This window comes from Lagopus muta, chromosome 8, assembly GCF_023343835.1.
Source record: "Lagopus muta isolate bLagMut1 chromosome 8, bLagMut1 primary, whole genome shotgun sequence".
Classification (NCBI taxonomy): domain Eukaryota; kingdom Metazoa; phylum Chordata; class Aves; order Galliformes; family Phasianidae; genus Lagopus; species Lagopus muta.
This window is the reverse complement of record NC_064440.1, coordinates 10,634,536-10,648,890: the sequence shown is the minus strand read 5'-3', so window position 1 is coordinate 10,648,890 and position 14,355 is coordinate 10,634,536. Positions and strand designations below refer to the sequence as shown.

Here is a 14,355-nt window from a genome sequence, read left to right as displayed (position 1 = left end):
GTTGTCTGAAGTCCAGCCCAGCCTAAAAAGGCACACTTACCCAGAAACGCTTTAATTCTTTCACCAAGGACCTTCAGGAGAAGATCAGAAGTGACACATCCAACTGATGCACTCTGCACCCAGGCACATTGAACTGCCTGCTCAGAGGTATTACAGCTGCCAAAAGAACACATTTCTTAAATCCTCTGAATTTCTGCCCACCACAGTGAACAAAGCAATACCAAGAAATTTCCAAGTCACAGAAATTACTGTAGAAATTGCTCTTTATAAGAACCATTTTTCTAAGTTTTCCTCAGAAAGAACAGACGTTAATGCTCAACAATTCACACACATTTAGATCAAAAAGGCAGTGGTGTGGAGAACACATACTTGTCCATCCCAACTCACAGCACTGGAAGAACAAAGCTTCCGGGTAGCTCAGAACATAGCCTATGTGGGTGAAGGCACAAGGAGATGCTACAGGCCAGCCCTGCAAGCACCACCTAAGAGCAGCTCTGCCTCAGCTCTGGTGTGCTGAGCCCATCAGTCACACGTGCTTCAGCTAGCCCCCCAAAAAGCCAGCTCCCCTGCTGAGCTCTGCCTGCTTCCCAGCCTTAGTTCCTCCAGCCTTCCTTCTTAGCCTTGCCCCTTTTCTCCCAGGGCTCCACACTCCCTCTGCTCCTCAGCTTCCAAGTCACCCAATTCTTCCAACATTCCAGACCTAAATTTCTCTTTCCATTCTCCTTTCAGCCAGCTTGTCCTCAGAGACTACATTAGTCTCCACTTCCACAATCATTAAAAAGCAACAGTAACAACAAACTCAAGAGTTAGCACAAGAGGAACAAACAGGGATTTCAGCTGCTGGCACTATGCCAACATGGACCACCACCAGTGTCAGGACAGAAGAAGCCACCACCCCACATGAGACACACTGGGAAAGAGGCTTTCAAACTCAACGCTGGGGAGTAACAGGCCTTGCACTAAACAAACTAATCTTGTATGCGGGAAACAGTGATCTGCCACGCTTACACTGCTACTTCTGCGGAGGGAGAAAGTTCTTATTCTGGTATGCTGACTAGGGTGAGCCTTCACGTCACACCTTCATCTTACTCCAGTATTCCCACACATTGATGTTCTCATCTCTGAGATGTCTGCTCTTGCTTCCCCATTCACCTGCACTGCATTTCCTACTACCCCCACCTTTAAGCAGAGGTTTTCAAAGAAGCACCGCTGCACTTTTCCTCACATGTGCCCTCCTGCTTGGGAAAAGCACCTCTCTGATTTTCATGAAGCTTCCAGTAGACAGACAAAATCACCTGGAGACAACAGGACCTGCACAGCATGAAAGCAGCAGTTCTCTTCAAGACCAGTGAGAAAGCTCAGGTTCTGATGGGGGCTGGTGCTTGTGGAGGCTTTCAAAAGCACTGATATCTTATTCACAGCTCACAGCATTATACAGGCATTCACTTTCTAAAGACTTTTAGGGGCAGATAAGACAGAAGAGGTGGATGGTACACTACCTGAAAGGCCACCAATGCACACCTGGAAGAGAATCTCTATCCAGACAAAAGAAAAGAAAAACAAACACTGCAATCTGTAAGAGCAGGTACTTTCTAAAGCCTGTGCATACTTATAACTTTCCACACAACATCCAGAGAAGAGAAATTCCTTTTGGAGGCCAAGCAGCTCAGGCACACACGCCAAGAAGCACACCATGGCACCCTCCGTTCCTCAGGGCACAACACTGCTACATTCCCTTGCATTTCTCAGCTAAATGAGCCACACAGATATCTTCTCCAGAGCCTTCTTCAATAAGCCTGTCCCGGAACAGTGACACTTTAATGCCCCGTACACTACATGATGTTTTGACGTGGAATACTGAAACCCAAAAACAAAAAACAAAAACAAAACATAGAACCATGACACAGAAGTACACTGCAGCACCCACCCAAGGACTTACTGTCCACTGTAATTAAGCAGACATAGGAATGTGTCTAGATATGCTGCATACCAGAGAACAGGGGTATAAGCAGTAAGGTGCAATGGGACCAACTGCATCAACTGTGAGCAAACAGGATTCTCTCCAAAACTTCAGTGTGCTTTATTCCAATATGAAAGCCTCAGAATCATCTGTATTTATAACAGAAATACAGGAATTGCATTCTTGAAAATTAGGTTACATAAAACCTGGTGGTAGGTAAACATCAGGAAAAGCCTCTAAAATTTAGCTATAAATCATACCAAACAAGTAACATCCCTAAATGTAAGCACTGAATAAGCAAAGACCTAACTGTTAAAAGCAGGTATTTGCTACGTGTCACTGCACAGACTATAACTTACTCCACTTGCAGTAAGGCTTCCAATCAGAGCCAACGTGACTGCCACCTGCTATTAGTCAAAGAGGGAGCCATGAGAATACAAGGCAAGAATCACTACCTTCCAGTGGAATACAACTGTAACAAAGAGCTGCTATAATTAGTAGTAAGAGCTCATTTCTAACGTACAATTTACAGTAACTACAGAGACATCTCAAAGGTGCAACAACAAAACACACTGAATAGAAGCAACTGGAGGTTTTCCGTTTGCTGTTAGCCAATTCTCAGCCTCTCAGGCAGGCACAAACACAGCCCAAGCAAAGTGGTAGCATCAAGGTTAACCCTGCACTGCTCCCACTTCCCAGAGGAGATGCCCACAGCCTGTATGCCGTGCCTACCCTGCACTACAACAAGGGCACAACAGGACAGGGTTCTACCACCTCTTTTCACATTGTCTCCCCAAGTTCTCTCAAAGAAACTATTTTTGGAGATGAAAAAGCACTACTTTCACTTAGGCAAGAAAATTCTCACACTTAAAATTCAGGACTTGATCCTACAGACTTCTTCCTCTAGCTAAGCTGCCAGCCACGCTGTTATCAAGAAATGATCTTGCTTTCTTCCATGCTCTGATAACTGGGACTCTGCTCTGGGTCGTGAATACTCAAATGCTGCTTTGTTTTAAGGTTTCATATTTGGCAACAAACGCAGTACCAAATGAGGAACAACAGAGCAGTCTCGTTAAAAATGAGATCTGATCTAGGAAGTAAGTAATGAACAATTTGTAGGTGGCAGCATTCACTTGGAGAAAATAGAGCCTGCTTGTCTGCACTGTGATCCACACCTCCCCTCCTGTGCTTCGGGGTCTGGTCCCAGAGCACACAGGATACAAACAGAGGCAAATTATCCTGCAATCCTACAAGCTGGTCCCCATGCCCTGCAGGAAATCTTACTTTTCAGGCTCAAAGGAAGCTGCTGCCAAAGGAAGGTGAAGCCAGAATCACTTATCTGAAAGGGAAAGCATCCCTGCTACACACCACTGAGTCCAATGGGCTGCTGCTCCAAGAACCAATGTAGCTGCACTTACAGCCATGGACACTGAGCATTTTTTTTTTATTTTTTTTTTTTTTTACTAAGTGCCAGGATGAAATAAATGTATCAATTTGCATTACTACACATCAATGCTTTTTCAGTTAAACTATTAAGGAAGAGACATCAATGTAATTGTACCATGCATTTATCATTCATACGCTCTACACTCTCCCCATAACTTGGAAATTCTTTAATAAATTTCAACAAACATCAGGACAATCACAGCATCAGATAACAAACTTGCATAGAGAAAAATATAAGGAAATGAGGCTTAACAAAAACAACTTTGCTTGTAAAGAACTAAAATCAGACAGAGGCAGATAGATCCCACTTGCCAGTGGGATTACCAGTAGGCAATTCTTCATACTGAAGTTCAAAGCAGGAGACAAGAATGGCTTTCCAAAAGAATTTGAGGAACATCTCACAAAGAAGACAGACTGCCGGTAGGTCCTTTCAGCTGAGAAATGAAGAGGCAGGTAAAACTGGTGTTGGTGAGGACACCCTTGATAAGTATTTCTTTCAGCATCAAAAGGACAGAATAATTCCACTGAGCCATTTTAGAGGCCCTGCTCACATCACCCAGCTTGCCAAAAATCAGGATGCCAGTAAATCCCACCCTGGCAACCAACCTCCAGTTCAGGTTACAGCCCCCAGGCACCAGTCCCAGCAGCAGGGAAAGCAAGGGCTCATAGTGCCTATGGAACACCGGGGAGCCTGATCACATACACACCTAACAGGCTGCTCCTCCATAAAGGCATTTCCATAGGGGCACTCAGGCACAGCATGAACAGTCTCTGTAAATCTCTGTGGGATTTCTAAGGACCCAAGCCAGCACACATTTTAAAATATTCATGCTTTTTCCAAAGTGTTAGCAGTTTCACATACTGTTCTACCAGAGAGACAAAGGACTGCAGTGGGCTCTCCCTGTAGCCATGGATAATCCTGTTATTTTATGATGTATTTTATAAACATACACTACTTATAAACTACTCCAAAGCATTACAGGAACAATCCTAAAACCAAATACATGTCTTACTCTCACCCATTCCTCTTTAAGAGTTTTCCAGTCCCTCATCTCACATCCAGCCTAAATTTACTCTGGCCCGTCCATACCCATCTGTTCTTGTGCTAACCTTGCCCTTTAGCTCCAACCGTTCGCCCCCACCCCACGTCCACCCCTCTGATGTGTATTTATAGACAGCCATCACACTCCCTCTCAGCCTTCACTCCACAAGCTAAGCAAGCCCTCAGCCTCCTCAGGCCAGCCATGCTCTCCAGCCCCCTGAGCACTGCACTGGCCCTTCCCTGCACCTGTTCCAGCCCAGATTCCTCCCCCAGCACACAGCCAGCACCGCACAGCACATTCCACAACAGGGCCCAATAAGGCCCAGCACAATAGCATTAGTGCACCCTTATCACCAAGGGACTAAATCCCCAATAATCTGCCTTTTCCACACAGGCATCAGCTGTGACCCTCATGCTGCAGCCAGCTAATATACCCCCTGGCTTCCCAGGGGACAGCAAATCATGCCAGACCTCTGAAAAAGCCCCAGTGACAAGCACCACAGCACTGCAGCTGACACACTACACCAGCATTAAAGGAATAGCTTTGTCCTCTCAATTTAGTAACCGTGATGGTGGCGAGACCCCGGGAGGGCTGGCTCTGTCTGCCCTCACAACCCAGCACCCCAAAGCTAAGGGCAGGTCATCACACAGCCTGAATGGCAGCTGCTGCAGTGCACATCCCAGCACTAACACCCAAAGTGAAAAGGGACTGCAGCAGAAACCAGAAGAGGGGGCTCAGATCCACAAGCCAGATGGATTTACAAGTGAGAGCACTCAATGACCACCCAGAGTGAGCCCCAGAGAGAAGAGACAGGAAACAACACAGAGCTTTGGACTGACCCTACCCAAATTTGTGCCATTACAAGAACAAATTCCTCTCCTATTTATTTCAGTATGGGGGCTCTTCACGCTCCCTAGGGATTTCTGTGGCTTCTCACTATTTATATTCCATTTCATAACACGTTGGTGAGTAACTGAAAGATCCTCTTGTCTGCACCACTTGGGATCACAGGCTTATTTGTTGTTGCTTTACAGGAGCACAAACACACCACATAAACCAGTCAGAGAAACATTACCACCCCACTGTCCAGTTCCTGCCATTCCAGGTGCTAGAGGACAATCCAGAGCCACTGCTACCTGGGAAGAGGGGAAGATGAATCCATAGGAAAGTTCTCAGTGCTGATTTGCTACAGCTGCCACACAGAGCAGTGAGGGTTAAAAAAGCAGCCACAGATACTGCACATACACAGAGGAAAAACAGCCCTTCAGCTGGCCTGGGAGCTGCAGGGAAATAACTTCAATGCCTACAGGAAAATGGATATCCTGGAGCCAAGCCTCTGCTCTTTCCTAGGTTTCAGGCAGGATAACCCACCTATTAGCAGCTTGCCAACACCAGCATCTTAAAATCAGGGCCATATTCTGCAAATACAGTTGAAGCCCATTGATTTTTTTAGCCCTTGCTAAGATAGCTTTTCTCCCCACACAAGAGTTGGAGTCAGAGTTCATTTCTGCAATATGAATGCATACATTCAGGTACAGATCTCAAAACCACTCTTGGTGGCCCATTTTCTCACATCTGTTGGACATCAGAATAATTCTAGTTCATCTTCCTTCCTATTAGGAGTTACCTCTCCACAGTAAAGAGGTTTTCTGGAGAGAAGCCATTAAATAAATGCAGCTCTCACTGATGTTCACATACCCCTCAGCATCCCCAAACTCACCAGCTAACAGCTGTTTGGAAACCCTTTAACTCTTTTCTTCTTCCCCAGATGCCAAAGACTCCTTTCTCTGTGCATTAAGTATCCAACAAAGCCCACCTACCAAATTACCACCTTAGTCCATAACCACGCTTCATAACTGCTTCCTTCAATCAGGACTTTTTCCACTGAATTTCTTCTAAAATAAACATGGTATAGAGAACAAACGTATGCCTACAGTGAACAACCATTCATCAGCTTAAGTAACTCTAATGGATGCCACTTTAAACTAAGCCTGCACCATCTGTTCTACCCCTCAATTAGAGAAGCCAAAAACATTACTCAATACAGAGTTTAAGAAAGCCAGCTAATTTATGTAAGTTTTCCTTCTCCTCAGCTCGGCGAAGCACGCTCTTGTAACATCTGATATGCAGACACAGATGAGAAAGGAAGGCTGCCTTCTCTAACATGATTATGAGTTCTGTCAGGGGAAATAAATTTCCCTGCAATACTTCACCACATGTTTCACTTTGTTATCTCTGTAAGTAACGAAAACCTTCAGGAGGCAGAGGAATCAAATCAGGAGTCCCACACACAGCAAGAGCAGGGCACAGCTCACATCCTGACAGACTTGTCTATGTGCCGGGTTCACCTGGGAGACCTCTGAGAGAAAACATCTTCAGCCACCGGGCTCTGTTACCAGTCAGCTCCTCATGTCTCTTACAGGTCAACCTGCTGGATACAGAGCATCTCTCAGACCAAGCTGATCTGGAGCAAAGGGATTGTCCCATGTAAGGGTAAGAGGATCCTCCCCCTGGCAAGTGCACTGAGTACAGCAGCACCAAAATGATGATTACTTGATTAGAATAAATAAAAAGCAACAAATCTCACAAAGTTCTTTACCTATTTTCACTTCAAACTACCATGCCCTGCCATTTTTCAATGAGAAAATGCCAAGAGAAGGTCACTGCCAAACACCCTCAGCCCACTTCCAGAAGCACAAACACCACTTTAAGATCCTAGATGCATTCCTCTGCATCCCACCACAAAACATCACTGGTTCATCAGTCTGGACGCAGAGGAAGTCACACTGGCCACAAATGCATTCATCAGGAGATCCTGTACCTACCTGACAAGAGTATACAAGACTACACGCTGCTGCAAGCAGCTCAAAGTAAGGTGGTCTATCAATGACTTCTGCTGATTTCAGCATCCTCCCCTTGCTATAGGATTGGGAAGGTAAGACAATCCACCGAAGCCCCTAGTATCACCACAAGTCCCACAGCACGTGCCTCAGTGCAGCCTTTAGTTATTCTCAAGTGAAAGAGAAGATGGTATTGTGTCCTGTCTCAGTGCTTCACAAAATACCGTCAGGTTAAATAAAAGCAGCCTACAAAAACACCAACGTCTCAAACTGTCAGCGATGGTCATGATTTACACAGCTCAAACCAATGACAAAGACAACTCCAGCCCTCCCTGTAAAGGCACAGCAGCAGCTGAAGCTCCCTTTAGCGCAAACTGAGCTGAACTGTGCCAGAGATGTCACATTTCACAGCAGCCTGGAGGAAAGTTACCAGGAATATAAATACAGGCACTAAAACAAAAAAGGGATTGGCACATTGAGATGAAACATCAGCTGGATATTAAAAGTAGTATCACTTAACTCCAGGTAGTCTGCTTGTCCCACTTAAAAGCTTCACATACTCGATTACATCCATTTACTGAGAAAACAGCCTCCAGAAACTTGAGATAAGTCCATGTTATGCTTACTAGAACTTATTGAATGAAACCAAATGCCACCTATAGAACATGAGTGGAATCACTCCAGTACAGAAGTACCACTGTTTTGCTCCTGGATAATGAACACTGCCACGGACATGGTGGGCTGTAGTTCAACGGAGAAAAGAAAAAACACAACCTAAGTGTGACGCCAAAAGTGCAAAGTACTGCACAGTTCTGCAGTTCACATCAGTTCATAAAGCCTAAGCAAATGGCACATTACACAATGTCAAGTTTACTCTGTTTGTGTTGGCAAGAGCAGTTTCCACCAAGAAACATGGAAAGAAAGGCAGGTAGCGAGAAAAAGGGGAATGAAAGCTCTCAGGAAACTGCACAGACAACTTTTGTTAATGACAGCAGATTTCTTCGTGTGCTCAGCCAGAATGGATCCACTGGCTTTGGGTTTTTGGGTTCTGTATGCCAAGCAGCTTTGAACACAGTAGTTTGTTGACAAACAAAAGCAGACATGCAGCCCCGCAGAACACAATGGCCAAGATGCATCATCCTCACAGCTACCTTTCAATCAAAATTTCTATTAAAAAGTTTAAATGAATCTGAGGATGTTCTGCTCCAAAGCACTCACAACCCACACAGTCAGTCTTTCCCTCACTTCTATGTGCAAGAGCTCCAGTATAACTCTTGTTAATGAGCTTCAGCATCAAGTCTGTAGGAGGTTTTACTCCCAGATTTTTCTGGACTTACCAGAAAATACCAAAACCTCTTCCCTGTAACAACAGCCTAAATATCCTACCAGCCTTGTCAGCATGCCTGGGAAATGACCAGGACACAACTTTTCCAAAGCACAGCTGCAAACCCCTCCTCAGTGAGGAAACTGCAGACAAGGGATCAGAAGCAGCATGACAGGGATAACAAGGCAGCTGAGTTCTAAATCCCACTGCTCACCCACTACTGTGGATGCAAGGTTGTTCAATTCAAGAGAACACACTCATTACCCTTCCTGAGCTAACTGCAGTAGATCCAGTAGTACTTAAATTATCTCCAAAAAACATTTAGCAAGAATTAAGGACAGTATGAAAAAGCAAAAAAAAAAAGCAAAGGCTGTATATATGTGTGTGCATATATATGTATATAAAACCAGGTATAGATATATGTAGATACACACACACACTTGCTTTTCGCCATTTTTATTTGGCAAGAAATCATCCACACTGTCAATTAATGGGATGATCAAAGCATCCCACAGACAAACAAGATATACAAAGAAATCAGGATATCACAGAGTACAAACACCCAAAATAAATCTGGTTTGCTGAAGTGTAACTGCCATGAATCCTTAATATCATATCAGCAATCAGCTCCCAAGAAATGGGACCAGGATGGTTGACTCAGTGTAGTGATCAGCTTGCAGAACAGCATATTAAGTACAGAACAGCATATTAAGAAGTACACAAGTTCCACTTGGATCAAGCATCACTTGGAATTCAATTACAACCAAAATCTTCATTGTAATTTGACAAGTCTTACCTTATAATTGCTGGAATTCACCCAAGAGGTGGCCAGTCCATCGACCATTTTATCCAGCATCGTCTGATCATGTTCCAGATCAGCTGACTTCTGTTTATCTGAGAAGTAATCTATCAATTCCTGACCAACCTGAAGTCTCTTCCCAACATCCTTCTGCAGCACCTGCGCTAAGCAGTACTCCATACTGGGCTCCATAGTGTCTCAGAAACACAGCACTAACAAAAAAGCTAGAGGGCAGACAGTCCAAAAAATCCCTCTATGAATGTACGCAGGAGGTCACTTCTTTGTTCAGTGAAGGTTACTGAGGGCCTGGGTTTCAAAGATGCAATTCTGAGAATGGCAACAATGCAGCATGTGTGTGTGAACAGCAGCTGGCAGGATATTAAAAGTCCAATTTAAATAACTAGTGATAGATGAAGCAATGAGCAGTGCTGTACTGTTGGGTCTGCAATAATTCTCAATTCAGCAGTCCATTCTGAAAGAAAAAGAACAGTATTATAGGTTAAATTAAGAACAGAGGGGAAAAAAAAAGATTGAAAGCATGTCACAAAATGGGTTATTCACATACAGCTGCAAAGCTGTGATAAGCTGGATATGAGCATTGTTCTATTTTAAGGAATCAGACAAGGTAGGTCAAGACAAAAACCTCTGGTTATTCTTCACAACAGTTAGCCAGCAGATCCCCAGCAGCAGCTTTAGTGACAGACAGCAAACCTGGGCCTTAAGTAAGAATGAATAATATTCTTCCAAATACCACCACCACCATTCATCCACAAAAGAAGAGACAAAACCCTTATGCAGGCCATCAGGAAAACACATCTGTTTTAAGGAGTGAAAGCAGGAAGGCATCTGGATCCTGTTTGTACCACAGGCCACCAGCAGTCAGTGCCACCAGCTGCCTGCAGGATTCAGCCCTAATGCTGGGCTCCAGGATCCTAAAACAAGCAGTTTTCAAATACCCGATGCTCAAGCTTCTTCCAGGCTGAATCCTGACGCACCAAAGCACAGACCTAGGAAAAAGTCTGCTGCAATAGCATAAGCAGGACTCAGCCAGCAGGGCCTGTGGCTTCCTGAGAACCACAGCCACGGAGAAGAAAGGCCAGGACAAATTGTGCTGCCATTCACAGGCACAGCATCTTTTTTAAAAAGAAAGTAGTTGCACATCTGAATTTGGCTATGCTCCCCAACATCTGAAGTTCTCTTCTCCATGGACCGCATTATAAGCTTTTTTTCTTTAGGGTTTTTCTCAACCTGCAGCCAAACCATCCCATCCAGGCACAGACCTCCCAGCTGTCCTCCACCAGCCCACGGTTCCCATTGCATCCATGCTGCTTCTGAAGCACTTCCTCTTCCAAGTTAGCACTTCTAGTTAGAAGAGGATAAAAACCCTGTATACCTTTTTGTTTCCAGCCTAATAATAGCCAGAGCTTGACATCTGCTCTGCTTTCTGCACCACAACAAGGAAAGCAAGCCAAGCTCAGTATGAGGCAAGAGGCTGTGAAGCAGACACCTGGTTCAATACACTACTGGAGGGAAGCAGGAGGCACACGTTCACTAATTGGAAGCACTGGGGCTGCAATTCCAAATACCTTCCATTTGAGCAAACAAGGCCTTCAACTAAAGCTAATAAAAAGCAAAGCAGGTCTGAAAGCAGATGAGATGCTCACAGAATCCCTTGTCTGGAAGTAAAAGTACAATTGTACAGCACGCTGTATCAGATCATTATCTCACCTCCATCCTCCCTGGCCGCACTTGCACACTGCTGCATCCCACAAATGCCACTCACAGCTCCAGAGGCAACAACCGAGTTTGGGATCTAGAGCCTGCAGCTCTACTGTGGCTGCCCACACCAGCTGCACCACTACTCACCAGGCAGGAAGAGCCCCTAGAGTACGGATTTCCCCTGCCCAGCCCTGCAGCTCAAATCCCCACTGGCTGACAGTGATCCAAACTGGTTCTGTACAGCCAGGGACATACCTGAGCCAACTGCCTGGCAAGCCCTGCCATCAACCAGAAGGGTTGCTTCATGCCCTTAGACTGAAATCCCTTCTCACCAGCAAAACCTGACCCTCTGGAGCAGCAAGGAAGCATCAGCTGCATCTGCAAAGCACCTGGGGCTTTGTCAGTGCCATGGGAAACGACCAGAATACAACTTTCTGCTTGCTTCTGATCAGCACACCTTCCTGAGCTGTCCACAGAGCATATCAAAGTCTTATTGTTTCATAAAACCTATTTATCTACCTATTAAGTAGGAATACAATCATGTCTTCTATTACTAGCTTCCCTGTCAGACCATAGCTAAGATCTCGACTTCCAGTTCTGAAACTGTCAACAACAGCTCAATCAGCACTCAAAGTCACAGCAACCCTTATTTTTTCCTTTCTAAATGAGACCCTGGTTCCAAACTAGCAGAAAGCCATACCTCTCCTTATTACTGGAGCTGCAGTTTGTCCATTGTGTCAGCTCAGCACCAACTGAAATACTCTGATCTCTCCCATCCTTACAGAATGCAACAGATTTCTAGCAGCCAACAAGAAGTGATAGTTTTAAACTGATCTTGACAAAAAAATAAAAACCACTCCCCAAAATGGCACAGGGGAAGAACTGGGCCACTTCAATCACAAAAGCACAGAAGTCTTCCACTGAGTCTCCTCATCTGTGCCTCTGAATACCGGCCCATCCCTGCCCTTCAGCATGGGCTGGCCCTGCTGCTCCTTGCTCAAGGCACTCCTTACACCAGAGGGTCCTTCACATCCTGCACTGCCAGTCTGAAACATCCCAAGCCAGCTGTGTGACCTGCTTCTGGATTCCACGAGCTGCCCACTTTCAACAGGAGACCTCTGTTAAAATTAGGTCGGTGTGGCAAGGAAAGCCCCCTAACTGCTCTTAACATGGAACCTGCTTACACCTGAAAATTAATTCAGAATCCAGGAGGGTGTGAATGACTGCGACTTACCACAGAATAGCCATCTCTGATTAACTTCACACCAACAAGTCCCAGCACATCCAACAAGCCATTAGGTGCCCACAGGGCCGTGAGAAAGAAACAGCCAAACTTTCAAGCCTTTCTTCTATGTGGTTTTCATTTAAGAGTATGTAAGTCTGTGCCTACAAGCAGAGAGCAATCTCTTAAGTGAACTAATTTAAGCAAATTTCAATAAGAGCTCCTAATTTTTTTAAGACACTTGAAGGAAAACATGGGACCAAGATTACAGTGCATTACAGAAGAACAGATGCATGCTATGGACTCGAGGGCTGTACACTACAGAAGACCCACTGCACACGATGGCACCACCTCATCACATGCAGGAGAAAAGAGCCACAAACACCTTTGAATCCTGAGGCAAACCTGAGCAGTAAGCCAAAAGGAAAGGCTGGTGGCTGCCTAGCATCTACCAGCCAACAGGTGTTCAATTTGCACCTTTGAAAAAAAGCTTTTCTATACATGAGGAAGCCTGCTAATTACCACCCTTTCCTCACAAGAGCAAAAAGTACCCCTTGAGAAAACCAAGACCCAAACTCCAAAATATGAACATCCCAGGCAGCAGAGAATGCGGCTGCTGCATCTCAACACACCTGAAATTGATCTGGCAGATGCTCCACACATAACAAACTCTGGGAAACACAAACTCACAATCTCAGCCCCAGGAGGCCACTTCTTTTCCTGCAGAATCTCATCACCACTGGTTGTGGGCAGCCATTGTTACAGGACACAACCGTTTCAGACTAAGATTTGAAGTACCACCTCTTCCCCTGAAGCAGGGTCACACAGGCTTGGAAACCAACAACCCAGTGGCACAGATCACGTGCATGGATGTTTCAGAAGAGCTGTGAACGCAGGCTCTGGAGCACGGTCCTCCAGCTATGCTTGCAGCTTCTAACAAGACTGACGATGTCAGTATGGAGGTTAAATAATGTGAGGTGGGAAGGGAGAATATCCCAACCACCCCAGCTCTGCCACTGCAAAAATACAGCTCCTTCTTTCACTACCAAGCCATGAAAACTATGCGCTTAACCAAAGCCCCTGCCAGCAACACCTACATTTTCCATCAAGAGCTATCCAGCAGAAAGTCATTAGAGAGGCTTAAGTGTAATGCCAGCTTGGAGCTCTCCTCAGTTAAAGGAGAAAGCTGACAGCCTGAACAGTAGTATCAAAGCTAAGTAACTTCAGGCTATCACCATAACTTCACCAAAGCTGCCACAACTCACAGCAAAGCAATTGGAATAACTCAATTCAAAGAGTAAAAAGGAAATACTCGTTACCCAAGATGCACCCACTTTCATGCCATCGCATAAGCCAACAAAGTCTTTCCAGTGCATAGCAGAATCCCACTCACTCCAGACCAAACCCCCTGCTCTTACCACCATGTTGAGTTGGCACCTTCCAATTATATGGGCACCTTCACACACTGACACCAGCGCAGGTCACAAGCTCCCACTGAGCCCCCAACACAGCTACCCAGGAGCTCACAGCCAGCAACGCTCCCTTGTCCTCACAGGCCTTTCCAGCCCTTCCTGAAGGTTCCCCTGCCTGCTTCCAGCTGTAAGCTGGTCCTTCTCAGCAACTCCCAAACCAGACAGCCCTTTCTGCTGCAATGTTTTGTACATGGTGGGGTGTAGCAGAGCAGCTGTATGAGTAACACAGCAACACAGGAGTGCCAACCAAGCTCCTTCACAGGTCTCGGGACATAGCTGCATGCAAGATTCAGCTTAAATTTAGTTCAAGGTACATGAGACAGTCTTGAACCTTGACTTTCCACAACAAAGAGCAACTCCTCCCAATCTCCACCCCAGTCAAATGCAGCAACTCTTCAGGTAGCTTTTATCAGCTTCAGCAGCTGAGCACTGCAGGAGGGCTGTGCCTGGTCTCAGCAGCCAGAGCCCTGGGCACGCTGCGTGCAGAGGCACCTGGAAACCATGCCCTGCAAAGCACAGACAGGGCCCAT

General features: G+C 45.5%; 1 protein-coding gene across 6 annotated transcripts in view; it reads right to left on the bottom strand.

Moving 5' to 3' along the window:
• The window catches only part of CLASP1 (cytoplasmic linker associated protein 1), a 154,846-nt gene that overhangs the window by 135,430 nt on the left and 5,061 nt on the right, over positions 1 to 14,355 (bottom strand). For all 6 annotated transcript variants that reach the window (XM_048954032.1, XM_048954035.1, XM_048954033.1 and 3 more), the window contains one exon: positions 9,410 to 9,884. In XM_048954032.1, the coding sequence (XP_048809989.1) occupies positions 9,410 to 9,604 (195 nt within the window). In that variant the 5' untranslated portion in view covers positions 9,605 to 9,884. Of the gene's footprint in view, positions 1 to 9,409; positions 9,885 to 14,355 lie in introns of those variants that run through there.